Source organism: Rhinolophus ferrumequinum, chromosome 4 (assembly GCF_004115265.2).
Source record: "Rhinolophus ferrumequinum isolate MPI-CBG mRhiFer1 chromosome 4, mRhiFer1_v1.p, whole genome shotgun sequence".
NCBI classification, from domain to species: Eukaryota; Metazoa; Chordata; class Mammalia; order Chiroptera; family Rhinolophidae; genus Rhinolophus; species Rhinolophus ferrumequinum.
This window is the reverse complement of record NC_046287.1, coordinates 97,876,199-97,895,618: the sequence shown is the minus strand read 5'-3', so window position 1 is coordinate 97,895,618 and position 19,420 is coordinate 97,876,199. Positions and strand designations below refer to the sequence as shown.

General features: G+C 38.0%; 1 protein-coding gene across 4 annotated transcripts in view; it reads right to left on the bottom strand.

Annotated features, from left to right (window-relative positions):
• Positions 1–2,662: 2,662 nt before the first annotated feature.
• Positions 2,663–19,420, bottom strand: part of NUP58 (nucleoporin 58) — a 50,202-nt gene continuing 33,444 nt past the window's right edge. For 2 of the 4 annotated variants that reach the window (XM_033104063.1, XM_033104065.1), the window contains 3 exons: positions 18,518–18,616; positions 16,851–16,946; positions 13,464–15,656 (listed from right to left, as the gene is read on the bottom strand). In XM_033104063.1, coding sequence (XP_032959954.1) covers positions 15,487–15,656; positions 16,851–16,946; positions 18,518–18,616 — 365 coding nt within the window. In that variant the 3' untranslated portion in view covers positions 13,464–15,486. Of the gene's footprint in view, positions 6,097–13,463; positions 15,657–16,850; positions 16,947–18,517; positions 18,617–19,420 lie in introns of those variants that run through there. The other 2 variants (XM_033104062.1, XM_033104064.1) reach the window with 2 other exon arrangements.

The following is a 19,420-nucleotide window of genomic DNA, read 5'->3' as shown; positions in this document are numbered from 1 at the left end:
AAAACTAGTGGAGGAGTGTGTACAGAGTCCTGTGCTATTTAAAGGTGGGAAATGGATTTGACAAAGCCAGTGCGAAATACAGCAAATGATTACATTGGTATGGCAGGTAATTCAACAAGTACAATGATGCGAACGGAAGAGAGGGAGGGAGAGGTGGGGACCGGGACAGACTGCAGGGTGAATGACAGTTCTGAAAGTGCAGCATCCTGAGCCGGGAGGGATGCAGGCCGAGGCACTGCCATCAGATCTATCCATGGACTTTTCAGAATTACGGCATTTGGAATTTCACGCAAAGTCGTATTTTCAAGTCAGGAAACATTTTGTAGACTAAACAGATCAAGTCGCAGACCTCTAGTTTGCAATCTGCAAATGCAAAGTTACAGAAGCTAAAAATAAGCAGCAACTCCAGACACAGTTAAAGTGAAAGCTAAAGTAAAATTAAAATAAAAGCTAAGTGAAGGACAGTGATTTTGAAGGAAGGAGAATATAAACTAGATCACGAGCGAAAAAGAATAAAATCACTGCCGGGATCAGATGCAATCTAGGTCACTTTACATCCATATCAGGAATAAGGTAGATTCAATAGAATATGTATCCATAAAAATTAGGTAAAGGCCTTCTATTCAAAACTGTATTTGGATTACATCTCCTAAAACACACTCCCACTATAAAACACCTGAAAATGATGGGTACAATTTTTCAAAACACCTTTTAAACTCATAGCTGAGCTACCAAGAAAGTAAATTCCTAGAAGCCAAAAATGAAATGAAAGCTTGAGGAAGGGGGCGCTCCTGAGATGATAGCTGCCAAGGGTCTAGAGGTTTTAGTAGGTGTTTGGGGGGCAAGCCAAGGCTCTCCTGAGGCAGTCTTCTTGTTGTCCCCCAAGTAAACATTCTCTCCTTCTTTACCAATAGGAGTTTTAGCTGAGTGCACAACCACCCCCAAAAGACACTTCTCAGCCTCACTTGTCACTAGGTACGTGACTCGGTCCTGGCCAACGTGATGTGAGCAGAAGCGCCACTCGTAACATAACAGGCCAAGAGCTGCTCTTCTCTTCATTCTTCCCTTCTTCCCATGAGCTGGAATGCGACTAGATTCCATCATGTAGACAAGGGCAGAACTCTCAGGATGGCAGAACAGCACTATCATGATTCTGGGCCTCTGAGCCCACTGGGCAGCCACACGGAGTGTTACTTGGACCATCATGTGAAAGAGAAGTAAACTATCTGGCTTAAGCCACTGTATTCTGAGGACTTTTACTAAAGCAGCAGCTTTGCCTGTATCCTAAGTAATAAAGCCATGCAAGGCAGGGAGACCACAGAACCCCGTACAGAACAGGGATACCAGAGGTCTGCACTAGAAGTCAGCAAACGTTTTCTCTAATGGGCCCCAAGACAGTGATTATTTTAAGCTTTACAGGCCATAGGGTCTCTGTCCCAACTATTTAACGCCTCCATTGTAGAGCAGTAGACATAAGAGGCTAAGTAAACGAAAGGGCACAGCTGTGTTTCAACAAAACTTCATAGTTTGCCAACCCCTTGTGAACACTATTACCAGGCACAAATGGAAGGGAGGGACGGAGGGAGGAGAAAGAGGAAGAAAGGGAGAGTCTGACAAAGAAAACTTGCCTGTGGTTGCCTTGGCTCTCTGAAGTGAAAGAAAATTCTGCTCTGAGAATTCATTACTCTGACACTCAGAAGGGGCTATGGTTTCAATTCACACTACATATGTGGATAAAAAAACTCCTCCGAGCGCGATGTTATCTTAAAGTAGACCTGGGTTGGCAGTGTTCTCAACTGCCTGACAGAAGCAAATGCAAATGCCCTCTGGAGGAACACATCTTCGGCCTCAGAATTCTCAAAGATAAATTCCTATCAAAGATGAGCTCACAAGTAAAAATCACAAACACACAAGGAGAAAGACAAAGGAGCAAAAGCCAGCAGGAAAATCAAATAAGACCCTATTGACTTTAGATATTGGACTTATCATTGACAAAATAAGTCTCTTAAAAAATGCTTAAAGAAGAAAAAGTGTAACTATAGAAAAAGAGATTATCAAAAAGTGACTAGGCATAATTTTTAAACGGCCAATTAGAACTCTTAAAAAAAAAAAAGGAAATTTAAAATTAAAAGAATTTCTAACAGAATTACCATAAAAAGATTTAAAAATTTAAAATATGGCCTAAAACCAAAAAGACAATAAGAATAGGAAAAACAGGTAATAGTAATAAAATTTTAGAAATTGGAATAGAAAAGTAACTGACTTAGCCTATCAAGAAAGCTAAATTCTAAACTTATAGGGGGGACAGTGGAACTGAGAACAAAATTGACCCAAAGTGTAAAGAGGTAACAGTTATCATTTTGAAATGGAGAGAAAAGGTAGGCTTGCTTTTGTAACAAATCTTATAGAAATATTTGACTCTTTAAGCTGTCATGTGTAATTCTGATTAAAAATAAGAATAATGAAAACAATTCTTTATTTTCAAGAGTAATAAACTCACAGGACTAATAAAGCCAATAAGAGGGGCAAAATATCAATATACAAAAGTATGTAAAATATATATTTAAATACTTATGTTATCAAAAACAGGAATGACTTTCAATTTTATTTATACATAAATATGATTGTTTAAATTATATCTGTACACATACACACACACACACACACACACACACACACACACCCCACTGGATCAACCTACATCAGGAGTCTAAAAGTGGTAGTTTTTAGGAATTTCTCAATAGATTATCTTAAAAGATACAATCATTACATCTAACAAGGGCTCAGTCTAGAAGGTCCAGTTAAAGGTTAGTTTATCTCAGTTTTCAAAGTGGCACCTGTGGACAGATAGTTCACCAAGATGAGAACTTGTCGTTCGTGTTGTTTAGAGTTGGTGTCCTTGAAACAAGTCAGCATGTCTATCTATGAGAAAAAAAATTCTTCAAAGAAATGAAAACAATTTCATTGGCCACAGTGATTTAACTTTTCTTCTGCCTTCTCAATATTTAACAATATAGAAGGCATTAGAATTAAATCTGAAAATGACACTGAGCTGAAAGCGGGATCATTTAATAAAGATGGCATTTATTTCAAAAAGGTTTTACTAGAATGACACCTGGGATGTTGAGATTTGAGTCTTAGCATCACTATTTTAATACCTGTATAACTCTGGGCAAATTACTTTGCTTCTCCCCTCACCTGTAAAAGAGAAATGGTCACATCACCTACCTCAATATGACTACAGTGATCAAAAACTTAACAACTCTCAAAGTGTGACCAGTTCAAAGTCCATACACCTGACCTTCAAAAGGCCAAAACTCAAAACGTCAGAATTTGGAGTAAAGAAAGATTTATTGATCAAAAAGGCCACAACCAAGATGGGGACCTAATCCTCAACTCCATCTCAAAAGAGTCGAGTTCAGGCTTCTTTTAGGTCGAGGGAAAGGGGATTGGGAGGAGCTGTTTGCAAAACTCAAGCACAAGCAGAATTCCGCTAATGATGAGTGAGTCGATGCGTCAGACAAAGCGAGCTATGAGCCTGAAGGCCACGGGCACAAGGCAAGCTGGACCAAGATGGAGTCGGAGAGGCCGAGCATTTCACTCTGCTACAATTGCCCCCTTTTGTTGTTCATTCCTCAGTCTCCAGGTTCAATTAAGAGGGAGGGTCAGCTTTTAAGATGGAGTCAGATTTGTCTGTCCATTGTGCCCCTCTCATCTGGCTCTTACAATCTCACACGCCCACCTCTTCCGCGAAGTTCCCTAAGCCTTAGAGGGGGCATTCTGGGTGTTCAATTTGCAAGCAGAGACCACAGCAATGGCAGAAGCAGCAGCAGCCCAGGATACCTGTATCCTAATATGAGACAAAGAATAAAGAGTAACTTTTGTGATTATGTCCTCCAGGACCCGAACCATGATGAGTTGGCCACTGTACTCGTATAAACACTTCCTTGTTCAGCCGACAACTAATCTAGAGCAACCTGCTGTCTAACGACCCATGTCAAGGACTGTTGGCGTCTTAGAGCCTGGGCAGTAGAATGGACCAAACGCCTGACTATAGGGATTAAATTCCGTATCATCAGTATTTGACAAAATTTACGGAAACAAAGGAAAAACAAAGGTTAATGATCAGAGCAAACTATAAGCCAGTTTCTAAGTTTTTAGGCTGGAAGCTCCTTTTGTAGTTTGAAATGTCTCTGATGACATCATCAGGTGCTCAGGTAAACTCTGTGTGGCCTACACAGCATCATTCACTGAGCTTGTTTAAGCATGAGCTAATGTACCAATCTCTCTGAAATTTATTATCATGTCGTCCAGCTACAGTTTGTAATTGCAAGGTTCAGGAAAAGGGCAGTTTTAGCTCTTAACGATTCCAAGTCACTGGAAGAATTCAGGATTCAGTCCAGTTTACAAAAATAGAAAACAAAACTTAAGACAATGGACAGAACTAGAATCTAACATCCACAAAGGTATATTATAGTTCCTTTTGAAATATAATTTTCTAAAATCAAGCCCATTTTCACCAAAGATAGCCAAATTAAGACTAATTTATCTGCAACACAACTCTTCTTTCAGTAGACTTGGCCTGATTGTGTAAGCCCAGGAAGAATAGTTATTAACCATAGGTACCACCTGCTTTGGTGGAATTTTCCTAAAATCTTCACATTGAACTTTAAAAGGCCTGTCGAGGCCAGAAAATCCAAGGCAAGGACGTGCCACCAACTCCGCCTGCAGTATCTACAGATTCGGGTGAGTTCCTCTTCCTGAGGTCCCCAGTGCATCCTGAGATTCTTTCCTCTCAGTACAGCAAGTACAGCGGCATTAGCTCTATCAGGTAACACGTGTGCAGCCTGCGGGTTCTGTGCAGGCAGGCGGTGAGCATCAGGTGACGGTGCCAGGTCATGTGCGATGTGGAGTGGCAGCACCATGGTGAGCCGCCTGAGTGCTCTCGGTGTTGGTTCCCATCCACAGAACGTTTGAGCCCAGACTTCTCCTGGATCAACGGGGGCCGCTGTAGCTGGCCGGGACACGCCTCTCTCTCTGCAAGTCGTATCCTATCCAATCTGGGGGAAGTTGCCAGACCAACCCCCATTCCAATGTCCCCTCCCCTGGTTCAGTATCTTGAGGAGCCCTGAACAGCAGCTGACGCTGGCCCTTTACCAGCCCTGGTGCCAAGGCATCAGACCGGAGCCTTTACCAGACATGCCCAGAGGAACTTCCCTTGTAGCAGGTCCTCAGCCTCGGCCAGGAGCCAGCCCTGTACTGACGTCAGCCTAATTTGTTCTTCTAACTGCCTTGGCAATAACCTTTGCCCACCTGTGCAAGGTAGAGGATTGATAAAGAGCCCCAGATGCGGGTTAGGGGCATAAATCTAGGGGCTCAGGGAATGGAACTGCTTTGTACCTAACTGCACACGTGCCCACGTGCCTGCTCGGCACTGCTGTCCTGCATTAACTAGTACTCTCGTGCCCTGGTCTCCTGCTCTCCAGCAACACTTGGCCAGTGAATAGACACCGCCCTGTTCAGCTAGAAAATAATCCAAAGCAATTCAATGATCTAACACAGCTTTGGCCAGAGAGACTAAGGCCTCCTTTGGAGATGCTATGGCTTGAGCAGACTCATTGGCTATTACTCTTCAAGTTACTGAATGATTTCTAATCACATATTCATGAGCTCCCACTCCTTACCAGGGCGATAAGGTCCTCCCAAACGCTGGCTAAAAACCATCTTCCTGATCGCCAGGTAGATAGTCAGAATACTGGGGAGCTTCCCTTTTGAGCTGGTTGGGTCAATTTAAAGGAAGCTAACTGAATGTTACATGTACAAAGGAGATGGTGTAAGGCAGGTGGAATATTAGAAATATAGACAAGGAAAGTGAAGACAAAGATGCACGGAAGTGAGTTGCGCTGGTGCATTACTTATCTTTTGTTGGTTGTCTTCTAACCAGTAACTTGAGATCTGTTAGGGGTGTGCATGTGTATTCCGACTTTTGGGGAGTATCTTTGGCTGGAACAGGAGCACGTCTCCTTCTGCTTTCTGGAGGCCTTCTGAATGAATTTGTGTCGGCAGTGGAGCCCTCCTGGGTGTTCTTAAGAGGAGCTGGATCAATTTAACAGAGGAACGGATTATTAAAAGAACCTGGTAGGGCCTCACCCACTTGGGCTCAAGCTGATCACCAGGATGGTTGTTCTTCCATGATTTTAATAATAACCAATCTCTGGGGCTGACGCGAAGGGAAGGTGTATCAATCAGGTACATCCGCCTGCTAGAAGCAAACTCATGAGTAGTTATTAAAGACAGAGCTAAGGACTGACTGTAAATGACAAAAACTTAAGATGGCATGGTTATAGATCTGAGTATAACGCAACTGACAAAGGAATGTGCTTTTCTCTGAAACGTAACATTTCCACATACCCAGTGCAAATGTTGTATCAGGACATTGTAGATTCTTAGAGATTATTTGTTTAAGCCCAGTAACAATAAGAAATAACCATATGATACCTTTAAATCTGCTTTGCTGGAATTTTCCTAAAATCTTCAGACTGAATTTAAAAGGCTTCTCGAGGCCAGAAAAGCCAAGGCAAGGACTTGCCATCAGACTTCTCTAGAACATTCATTTAGTAATAAGAATATATGCATATAAATGCAATATAATTATTTCTTTATTTTGACAAAGTTTCCCATGTAATTTCAGCACACCAAAATAAGCCTAATAGTTGAATATTTCTCCTTTGTAAGGAGAGAAAACTAATCTTTTGAGGTGTTCCTGGGGCTCTTCTGAAACACTTCAGCTACTCCCAGGTCAAAACTCTATTTGTAATTTAAATTTTGGGAAGTTTGTCAAAATATATCAAGAGCTTTAGACATTTGACGAAATAGGATCATAAGTCATTACAAGCAATACTTAATTATCCATGTAACCAAAGTGGCACTAGAAAATTTCAAACACAAATACAGAAGTTTACATAATTGTTAGCAAAGCTTAGTTCTTACTACTGAGGAGATTCAGTTTTCTTATGTAATCAAGGATGTGGTTACGGCAACATAAAACACAGAAAATTATTTTGACAGAACACAGAATCTTTGCTTGCAGAAAACATTTTTCACATTATCAGTAGCAGACCAAGAGCTCAAGAAACTGTCCTTTTTCAGCAGAGAGAAAAAATCTAACTCTAATTCTGCATCAGCTTGCTTTTGATATTTAAATTCACTTACTTGATTAAATTTATTTTAACTTAATAAGCTTGACCACACATAAAACTTCCTTTCTCAAGATTCTCATTTGGTAATGACTTAGAATACAAATGAATATCCATAATTTAATTTAGCTAACAAAACTTTCAAATTCCAAGTTACCAAAGAGATTTAGAAAAAACATTTTAAGTACACTTAAGAAACTTGTAGAATAAGAGTATTATTTAATGCTGATTAGGATTCCAAAGATACGCCTACTTCACCAAACCAATATTTGATGCTAGATTTAGCATCAAATATTTGCCCAGATCACGTGATTCTGAAAAGCGTTTGGGTTAGTTGTATTTTTGAGAATTCTTATATAAGCGCTTGTTTGTTTAAGCCAGTTTAATATTCAGCTGTAGAAAAGTTATATATATATATATATATATATATACATATACATAAACCTACAGATAACCACAGACAAGATATCTCATAGCTTTCATTTTAAAACACTAGCTTTTGTGTCCCAGATACAATGCAAAACTCAGTATTTTGCTCAGAAGACCAAGTTTTGCATACTGTAAGAATTCCTTTAAAGCCGTTTTAAAATTAATTTAATCGTAGAATACATTTCATTGTCTCCGCAGGCCTGAGATTCCTCTCCTTCCAGGGTGCCCCTTAAGATAGGCTTATTGACAAACACAAACAGAAGCATATGCACAATAAAGTCTGAAAGCTCAGAGGGTAAGAGTAGCTTCAATAAAGTAGCTGAATTTAAAGTGGCAGATTTTCCTGAAGATGCTGGGATGGGGCCTGAGCACAGGCTGCCAGCTGCCACACGTCAGGAGACGCAGGAGATGGGGAGGGAGAAGAAACCTCAGACATCATTTTACTTCTTACTTCCAAACCAAGAGGGGAAGCAGCAGCCTCAGCTCAACACACAAATGATACACGAGCAAGACAATACATTGAGCACCTTCCTAACCAAGCCTCTGATACACTAGGCAAGTTACGAATTTCAAATTCAAATGGCCAAACGAATGCATCTGCAACTGTTCACACACTGGGTACAAGTCCTACAACTATTACCCTCCCCAAAAGGGTACCCCAAACAAATGCAAAACAAATTGGCTCAGCCCAAGGGAAAAGCCCAAATGGAGGGGAAGGGAGTTCCCAGTTGTACGCGCTGGGACGACTTACCCTACTTCCAAATCGAGCCCGTCTGACAATCCTTATCCTGCGCTCAGACGGAGGCCCCCCAAATGCAGATGGCTTTGTCCTGAGGGAGAGAAAGCCCAGATAGAGAGGAAGGATTCCGGGCTGTGCATGTGGGAACAACTTACTCTAGAAACAAAACCAAAGTCCAAAGAGGTTTCCTTATTCCAAACGAGCACCTGCCAGGGAAAGTCCCTCCTGAGTCCCCAAAGCAAACCGGCCTTGGCAGCTACTGGGGACTCACAGAGGGAAACTCCAGCTGGGGCTGGCCCGCCACAGCCACCCTCTCCTAGCTGGCTCGCCAAATTGTTTCCGGTCCAAAGTCTGTGTGCCCGATGCTTCAAAAGGCCCAAACTCAAAACAACAGAGTTTGGAGTAAGGAAAGATTTACAGATCAAGGCGACAAGGCAGTGAGAGACTTAATCCTCAAATCCATCTCGAGAGTCGAGTTCAGGCTTCTTTTAAGTCAAGGGCAGGGGAATTGGGAGGGGCCGTTTTTGTCAAACTCAAGCACAAGTAGAATTCCTCTAATGATGAGCGTGTGGTTGTGGCAGACAAAGCGGGAGCTATGAGCCTGAAGGCCAAGGGCACAAGGCAAGCTGGACCAAGATGAAGTTGGAGAGGCCGAGCATTTCACTGTTACAAATGCACTCTATGAAGTGGTATGTGGCAAGTCTCCTTTCAGCTCTGCCGCCAATTACAATCTGACCGTAGCCACCTAGCTGAATCTTTTAAAGACATCTTCCTACAGTTAAAGTCTTAATGACATAATATGAAAGACTTTATAAACTGTAAAACGTAAAATGTCTTATTCCTTTTTCTTCCCATTGAGCTCTCACTCATTCCTAGAAGTCATTTAGAAAGACTAGTACATTTTGGCAACATAAAATAATTAAATGTCTACATAATAAAAACAAAAAACCATAAATGGAGGTGAATAGATTAACTGCAAAGCATTTGCAATACCAGGAGTGCCAAAAAAAATGTATACACATGATTTGTATTCATCTTTTGTTATCGGTATATATTATTACAATTTTAAGTTTTTTCCTTTCTTAAAATGTGTACATATTTTGTTAGCACCCTCTGTATACAAGACAAATTAATCTAAATACTAAGAATGTTTAAAGGCAACAAGAAATAGGCAAGATGACATAATTTTCATTAAAGCCACATGGATCCAGGGCTGATTTTAAATTGTTAGTTTTTCTAAACATCTCTATAGATAGCAACTACATCCAAGAGCTCTGCAAATAATTATGAAAAAAATGGCCAATACTCACATGAAAATGTTCAAATTCCCAAAGTAGTCCATAAAACTGGATACCATTTTCACTTATCCTACTGGAGTTATTTCTAATAGCAAAAAATATATAAAGTATCTAAATATTCACCAAAAGGAACTTGTTAAATAGAATGTGGACATACATGCTCTATACAGCTATTAAAAAGAATGAAGAAAAACAATATGAATCAAGATGAAAAGAAACCTAACAGAAACTTCCTCTGGAGAATGGCAGTATTAGTTGGTTTTAATTTTATCCCTTTATGTTGCTCAAATTCAGGATTATTTTTGATTAAGTAACTATGTAGTTCTTTCAATGCAAGTAGTAAAATACTTCATAAAAATAAATCCTATTCATAACTCATTGCTCAAAGCCACCTATTACAATAATTTTTTGATTCCCTCAAGTTGAATTAATGTCTCTGTGCTCTCAAGAATTTTGAGGGGCGGCCAGATGGCTCAGTTGATGGCTCTCAACAAAGTTGCTGGTTCAATTCCGGCATGGGACGGTGGGCTGAGCCCCCTGCAACTAAAGACTGCAAAACGGCGAGTGGACTGGGAGCTCAGCTGCGCCCTCCACAACTAGACTGAAGGACGACTTAGAGCTGATGGGCTCTGGAGAAACACAGTCCCCCAATATTCCCCAATAAAATTTATAAAAAAAATTTTTTTCTTTGTATCTTTATCCTATCACTAAGAAATCCCCCTTTATAGTTATATGCATACAGTAAGAGTTAAAAGCCTAGACTACAGAAATACAGCCTGGGTTTGAATTCTGGCCCATCCACTTAGTAGTTCAATGACCATTAAATGTTATTTAACTTCTCTGTGCCGGTTTTTGCATTTGTAAAAACAGGAATTGGTATCCAAGTCATAGAGTGCGGATTCAATGAGTTAATATATGGAAAGCTCTTAAGAAGAGGCCCTGGCTTCTTAGTACTCAATGTTAGCTAGTATTACTGTGTGTAGACAATATTCTACCCATGTTTATATCCCCACGCTCCCAGCTGCGAATTGCACACAGCAAATATTAATAAATATTCACTGAACTGAACTGACTTGTTACCAGGGGATTCAAAGAGGGATGAGGATGATAAAAACAAGTCCTAAGCGAGTTAAATGTACAGCCCACTATTCAGCACGGTAACCTTTGAGCCTAGTAGGTTGTTTCTAAAAAAATTATCGACAGATTAGATACTAGAGAAAAAGTACAAGAATGAATGAGAGAGAGAGGCAAAAAAACACTCTGGGCCATGATGAATTTTTCCAATAATCCCTACTTTCTTCTATCTGCTGCTGTGTGTTAGCACCGGAAGCTTCTTGACGGTTTCCATGGTTTTCTTGGGTCAGATGAGGTTCACCTGTCTGTATCACAAGAAAAGGATCTAGTCTCACTCAGTCTGAGTATACAATGCTCCTTTGGGTTACAGGAGAGTCAAGTAAGCCTTTCTGGAAAGGTTCTCTTACGAAACTTAACAGTTTCTAAGGTTCAAAGAGGGCAGACCACCCTCCATGCTAGTTTTTCTCTATGAACCTCTTCATAGGGAAACCGTGGGAAAAGGTCAGATGGCTACTACACCCATCTAGCCCTTGCTTCTTCACTCTTTACATCGTAGATATGATTATTCTGCCTCAAGTCCCATGGCCCTTTGTATTTACTTACCTTACTTTGCCTTGACCTAGTCTATTATACACTTGTAAGTCACCCCATAATGACATTACCTTCAGTGCCTTTAAGAGGTTAGGCATGAAAATCAGTGTGTTACTCCTGTATCACAGGAAAACCTCAGCTCCACGACTCAGCTATGTAACGTCAAGTAAATTGCTTGACCCTTCTGTTTTACTGAGTAATAGCAAGACTAAACAAGGTCAAGTTTACAAAGGTCTGGGTGTGGTGCCCAGAACAGACCACACACTCAATAAATGCTAGACACACTGATAGGCAAAGATGACTTTGGGAACGAGATTTAACTTAGGCCGTCCAGCTCAGACTTCCCAGCACATCGGCCCTGCGTTAGCGAGCCGCAGGGTTGTGTCCCCTCGTGATGTGTGTTCTGAAAAGTGCAGGGCAGCCACGCTTATTCAGTGAGAGGGGCACGGCATGGAGGAAGGAGATGCCAAAGCACTGTCTTGTGACAGACCATTCCAACCCACAGATTTCACACACACACAAATCCCATTACATTATTTCTAAAGCAATTACTGAAATACCTTGGGGCAAAAACTACTTGACATTAAATTGGACTTATTATATTATCACAAAAGAAGTTAACCTATATTTGTAATAATGTAAATGACCTTGTACCAACTACAGGATAAAAATCCACACACAGAAATAAAACCAAGATGCTGTCAGGAAAAACAATTAGCCAAGAATCTAATAAACACTGTAAAACCTTGTTGAAGAAATAAAAATACCCAGTAAATGCATATACCATGCTGTATGTATTGGTGTATTGTCAATTCTCACCAGATCATAACATATTTTATTTGTATGTACCCAATCAAAATCCCAATAGGATTTTAAGAAAAATCAAACTTGACAAAATAGGTACTAAGTTTATCTCAGAGTAAGTGTCCTAGAATAGTCAGCCCCACCCTCCCACACACATAAAACAAAAAAAGACAGGGCAGCTTTCCCTATCAGGTATCTAAATAAAGCATCCAGCTACAATAAGTAAAGCAGTAAATAACTAAAGCAGTATGTATTGGTGCAGGAATAGTAAATGCTTGCAAAGTGTCAGGGGCTCATGCTACCCAAATGCTTTAAAGTGGATTGTACTATTAATACAACCACCCATCTTTATTATCCCCCTTTCAGATGATGAAGCTGAGGTCTAGAAAAGGTAAGTAACTTGTCCAAGATCATACAGGGTCAAGACAGGGGTCTGAACCCAGCTGATTCCAGAAATCCAATCTATCTCACAAGAAAACTATTAATGGCCATTATCTACAGAGATCCTACAAATCACTAAGAAAAACTCCTAAATAACCTGGGTATAAAAATGGATAAAAGATATTAACATGCAATTACATTAACATGGAAGTGGATAATATACATGAAAAAGTTAAACCTCACAAGTATTTATTAAGATTGATAATATCGAGGGTTAGAGATTGCTGGGAAACGCATACTCATGAACACTGTAGAAGTGTATATTTATATAGCACTTTTAGAAGGCAATCTGACATTAAAGCACAAAATTTGTATGCCTTTCAGCAACTCCTCTTCTAGAATCAATCCCAAAGAAACATTAAATATAAGCACAAAGAAACATGTACAAGGATATTCACTGCAGCTTTTTCTGTAACACTGAAATACTGGAAAGAATCTAACCGCCCATCAACAGCTATTAGCTGGAACAAATCATCGTACATCCACGCTATGGGACAGTACGTAAAAAGGAAATCTGCATGGACTGACATAGAAAGATGTTGATGACATATCATTAAGGGGGAAAAAAGCAAGTTACAGAACACATAGATTTTTAACACATTTGTTTTTAAAAAAGAATCTAAGAGAAAATAGGGGAATGAACATTTGTACACGTGTTGAAAAAAACCTTTTTTAGAAGAGTCTGAAAGGATATACAGCAAACCATTAAGAGTGGGTACTCCGGGGGGAAAAAGTGGGAGTAGGGCCTAGGAGTTGAAGGAGATCTTTCCTTTTTATTCAAACTGACTTTCTTGTGTTGTCTTTAGTTTTTTTTTTTTTAAAAAAAAAAAAGCAAAAAAAAAAGCAATATGTATATACCAGTGAAAACACTCAAAACCCAACCAAAGGGTATAAAGATTCAAAGAAACTGACACAATGTAAATTTTATTGTTTCCTTAACGACAGCCTCTGGACACAGTGAGGACAATGGAGACAATGACAGCACAGTTAAACTCCTATCACAAATTGATCTGTTACAAATTTCCAGTGGTTCAACATATTAAAATGTAAAATATATAAAGAAAAAAAACCAAGAAATATAAATATTCAGATTTTTGCGGCACAATGCAATGTCCTTTTAAAAAAGTTTGTTGTAACTGTGTAGTTCATTCTGACAGTAATTCAAAACACAAAATCACATGTTTTCCTGTCCTTCCCCAAAATGTGGATCTGGGGGTTGCAGTATTAGAGAAATATGCAAAAATAAAAACAGCTTTAGCGCTCAGAAACAAAGCATTTTTCTTAATTGAATGCATCAAGGCGCAAAAATCTCAATTCCAAAAAGCCAATCACTGCTATATGCGCATAAATAAAACAGATTTGACAACACTTTTATAATCAAATCCAACATTATACTAAAAACATGTGTGTATATATATCGATATATATTTTATGTATATATATCAACATCTATACACATATATATGCAATACCTATTTTAGAAAAAAAAGTGCCTTGGTGAAATGCTTCTGAAAATATTCACTTGATGCACATTATGTACAAAACCATCTATATAAAAAACTAAACTATTTTCAATGAAAGTCCATGTTCACGTCCCATCTGAAAGGTACTTGAAAGATAAACAGGTCTACCTAACGGTTTCAGTCTGAAATCGTGGCTAAGGCAGTTCTCTTTCCAAGGGCCCTCATTTTCACCCAGTCTATGTCACTAACACTAATACAGACAACTATTACACAGATGTAACCTGACACACCTATGTGTGTGTTATACCTGGAGCTCTGTTCACTGTTAAAACGGGGAATAGTTTAGAGTTGCTACAAAGAATACTTTTTTCTTAAAATATAGTTTCTCTATTCCAAATTAAGCACTTACTTAAGACACTAAGAGGCTGATAAGCCACTCCATTTGGTGTCAGTATCAATAGCCCTATAAGAAAGAACTCTTGTATTGGAACAGCTAGAAGTTTCCACTGAAGTCATACATAGCGCATCCTTCACCTGCATAGGATCAATTTGGCTTAATAGCTTTTTACCCCAGAACACCAGTCTGGAGTTCAAATACGCTCTTGAAGGTACATCTCAGATATGAAAAAACATCTCATCTGGGCAATATGAGGACATATAGGATAATAAAAGTTGTTAAAATCTGCTCAAGGAGTTTTACAGCATTCCTCATGTAGGGTAGCTGCTCGAGGTCAAGGTGGAAAACAAAAACAGGAAAGACTAGGGGCAGGGAAGTTGGGTAGGTCAGATATTTACACCAGTAACCATTTCACTATGTCTTTAAGCAAGTAACTGCAATGACCTGGTACCTCTAGCTCATCGTTCTACAAGCACTGAGGATCTGAAGCTTAAAAGGTGAAAAATGGAATACCCTTAGAAAAGGGGAACAGTCTGAGGCAAAAGTTGTAGGTCTGTAAATATAGATTTTATATGCACACACAATTGTGTGTAGTAGTCTGTATATATTTACACACATATTCACAAGATGCCCTGCAGTGGAGTTCAAAAGGCCTTTACCAGGTTACCAGCTGATTCAGGTACAGGCCCTGGAGTTCACACCATCTCTATAAGAAACACATGTGCATATATTCACATAACGCAAACTGTATCAACAAAAACATTGCTATTAACACTAGGTTAAATAGTAGGTTTTACCAACCAGTGATGTCATCAGAACATTTCTTACACTGAGAATCGAAATAACAAAAAATATACAACTGGGTTTCAAATTCACAAGAGAAAATATGTTTAGCATGGCAAATAAGAACAAAGTTCAAATTCCAGAGTAGGGAAAAATATCAAAACTTTAGAAATCTCCTGGGATGCAATTTAATCACTGCATCAAGTTTAGAAAAATAGACTCATAGAATGAACGCTGCTGCTATAGATTCTCTCAACACATCCACCCATGTTTATCTTTTTCCTCTTTTGTTTCCAGCTGGAGGTTTCTTCAGCTGAAGGAGTTGTCCTCCTGTTCCAAAACCTGCAGAGGCAGGATTGGACACCCCAAATGTCAAACCAGCTGACGCCGTGATGCCAGGGTTGCTGAAGTTAAACCCAGATGTACTTGAGCTGCCAAAGCCTTATGTTTAGGGAAGAGAACATTCACATCAGAAGTTAATCACAAAAATAAATATAAAAAAAATGGGATGAGAGGTAAATTTCTAGCTGCAAGAATACATTCTGTAAAAATAGTAAATATCTTATGGCCCTAAATTTCTAACATGCAACTTTATAGGAAAATAATTTAGCAAATAACTAAGTGGCACCTTTAAAGATAGAACGTTAGTGATCCAGCCCCAAAGAGAAACCTTAGCACAAATAACTGAAATCTTCACAAGACTTCAAGTTGCCACTTTCCTGTTCATTCAATATGCCAGGGTGCCTTCCTCCTCAGGCCCTCCAGAAACATGTTATCAACATGTAGAAGTCCTCCAAGAAAACCATAACCCATACTTTTCAGGACAATTAACATACCGAAGAGTCGTACCCATTGTTTTGATTTTATACAAGAGCCCTTGTGTAATTAAGATCAAGTACTATTACTGTCTGGTTAACTAATATTAACAGATTTATATTAAAATCCTGATACCACTGAATTCTACTATCCTACTCTGTTGAAACTGTTCATTTTAAACACTGCTGAATTTTCTTCAAATTCCTTCAATTTAAACACAATTTAATCAGTACAATGTCATTGTTTTAGACATGCCTTTTATCCCTAAGCACTGCACATTAAAACAAGCCATTATTTACAAATACAGAGAAAACGCAAAAGAAGGTGGAATTTGGAATTTTCTACTGGAAGAGTCAGAAGATTATACCTATTTCAAGAATGAACAAAAAACCCAATTAATCATCATTTGTAAGATGGGACTATAACTAAAGAACATCTCTTTGGAAGAGAACTCATTCTCCTGAATGAATGATAAAAACTGGGTTAAAACGTAAACAACGATGGGTTCATTTTGGTAAAAATGAAGGAAGTTGTTTACCCATGAAACCGGTCTATGGCGTCAAAAAGAATCTCTGGTTAGTTAAGAGAGGATATAATTATTATATCAAACGAATAAGTCTTGTTAGAAATATTTTATAAACCTGTCCTTTAACTTAGAGAGAAAGCTATATGGTTAGGCTTGCTTGCATGCTTCATCCAGGGGATAGAAAACTCAGTCAGGAATCTTTTTTGGATATTGGAAAGAACAAAACTTATATTTTTAAATTAAATACTTTGCACCTTTCGATTTGTCTGAAATTCAGGCTGAAACACACAAACCTGCACTAAGACTTCCTGAGGGTTTATTTGTTGTTCCAAATCCAAATGTGGAGGCCCCTGTGGTGCTGCATCCAAAACCAGAGCTAGTTCCAAATCCTGGTGGAAAGGTGATAGAGAAATATACAATGGCACGTAAAACATGGGTTAAAGGATACTGACAAGTAACACCTAGAGTTATCAAAGGTCTAATTAAACACAGTGTTGAAAAAGATGGCCTTATGAAGGAAATCTCCTGTTTACTCCTTGGCATAAGACTTCTGGAAGACCCAGATTAATTTTGAAATAAAACATTTATATGTATTTAGACAATGTTTATGACCCATCAGTAATTTTTAAAGAACAAGGCCACAAAACACAAGACCATTTTAGTATTCTGTCTCCCAAAAGAACGAGAAATTTTAGTTGACCGACCATTCAAGCATGATTTTGGTTAAACAGATACATACATATCTACTTTGGGATATTTCACTTGCAAAAAATGAAATGATTAAATTCATAAATAAGCAGGACATGCACAATTTAAATACGAACTACAAGGTGATTTTACTCTGCTTTTTACCCAAACATTTTCACTTAAAAACCTTTACCATTGAAAAACTGCACAACTATAGAATAGTCAATCACTTTAAATCAAATCAGGCTCCTGCTACAGCAATGAGAAATTGGAAGTGAAAGTATGATGTTTTTTTCTCTTAATATTACAATCACCATTTAAATAAATATTTTTCATCATATAAAGTTCAAGAGGAGATTCTGCTAAGTACTTGAAGACTTGTTTCTACTCTCTTAAGTGCTCTAAAAATGAATTTAAATTCTTAAGCTGCTTTATAATCACTTATCTAAATATTGAGTTTGACAGTATTATTGCCTCTAAGACATATGATGGCAAATTGGATTATAGATCATATAAGAATTATGCATGTTTGTCATAATTCTAGTAATTCCTAATATAGTCTACTATGTTAAGGAATCATATAACTTACAGGCTTCCCCTCTTATGATGATATATTTTACTGGAAATAAGGGAACCTTATTCATTTTGACAATGTACTTGTCAAAATGCAATAAACTTTCAATTATTCATACCAGACAATTAGGAATGCATTTGTATTTAGCACGATGTTTTTGCAGACTTACCTTACTAAATAGAGTTAACTTATGAAACTATTAAAACTTAATTGCTTAAGTATGCAAGTATGCATATAGGCAAATATGCCAAAAGTGCTTAGGAATGGACAGAAGTCGAGCTGTTCAACTTATAAAAAAATTAGTTCCCCATTTAAAGTGTTCGTTTTCAGAAAAAGATGATTAGGAGAATGTATATCCAGAAGTACTTTGGACTCCAAAATGATGTTAAGACTAATAATTTTTTAAAGTTCGTTAAATTTATTAAAACGAAGTTATTAATATATTCAAGTTCCTATTTTAGCATATTGCTTTGAAAATACGAACATCCCTATCACTTAATTTTAATACTTTTTAATATCTACTGTTCACAGATGAAATGTTTTTTTTAGGTTCTTAATCTAATACTAGAAAGCACTGATTATGTTTGGAGAATCGTTTTTGCCAGATGGAACCTAAACTTCCAAAATAGTAGATCCTCTTAAAAACTTTTTACAGGCTAGTATCAATTCAAATGCAATATTAGAAAAGTGAAAGTGTACCTCCAAGGTTTGAAGAACCTAAGCCACTTGATTGCAAGCCAGTGCCAATACCTGAGCCGAATGGTGTTCCAAAACTAACTCCAAGAGATGGCTGTGGCCCTGGTATAAAAACAAAAAAACAAAAACAAAAAAAAAACAAAAAAAAGGGAAGGGGGGGAAAAAACAAATTTGCCTTACTCTTTCAAGTTTAAAGTTTATGAAATTATTTTTAAAATGAACAGTGACTACTTTTAACAAATTCTACTTGCTAAAACTTAGTTTTCAGGATGTCTCCCCAGCCTAATTTATCTGTCCCAATTAATTTATTCACACTAGACAATTAAAAGAGGCTACTGCATTCAACGATGAACGTTAGTTTAACCTGCTAAGTAATTTGAAATCTTTAATGTATTGTAAATTATACTTTTTAGGTTTACTTCTAGAATGATTTTAGATCTCCCCACTTGTTTTCTGATAAAATTAGTTGGTGTAATCAGTAAAGGTTTTTACTTTTTTTTCTTTTTAAAAAACAAACTCCTTATAGTTTGTTAGAGTCAAGTCTCAATTGATCAAAAGAGACTGACACTAACATGGCAAAACTATCATGTTACTTCATAAGAGTAAGTACCCATAAAACTAGGCATGATTTCTTATATGAAATATAAATGATATATATATACAATAAATGGATAAAAAAACAAGACAATGTTTTATTTTATTAAATTTATTGTTCATTTTAAAGCAAATCAATTACACAGTAACATGACAATTCCAACTTGTTCACAGAAAGTGATAATTGAGTTCTATTGTTAAGCTCTGCTACATTACACCACTTCTCACCTGATTAAATAAGATACTGAACATTTACAAAGGCACCGCTGTGTACCTTGACAGATTCAATACATTCAAGATTTCAATTCAGAA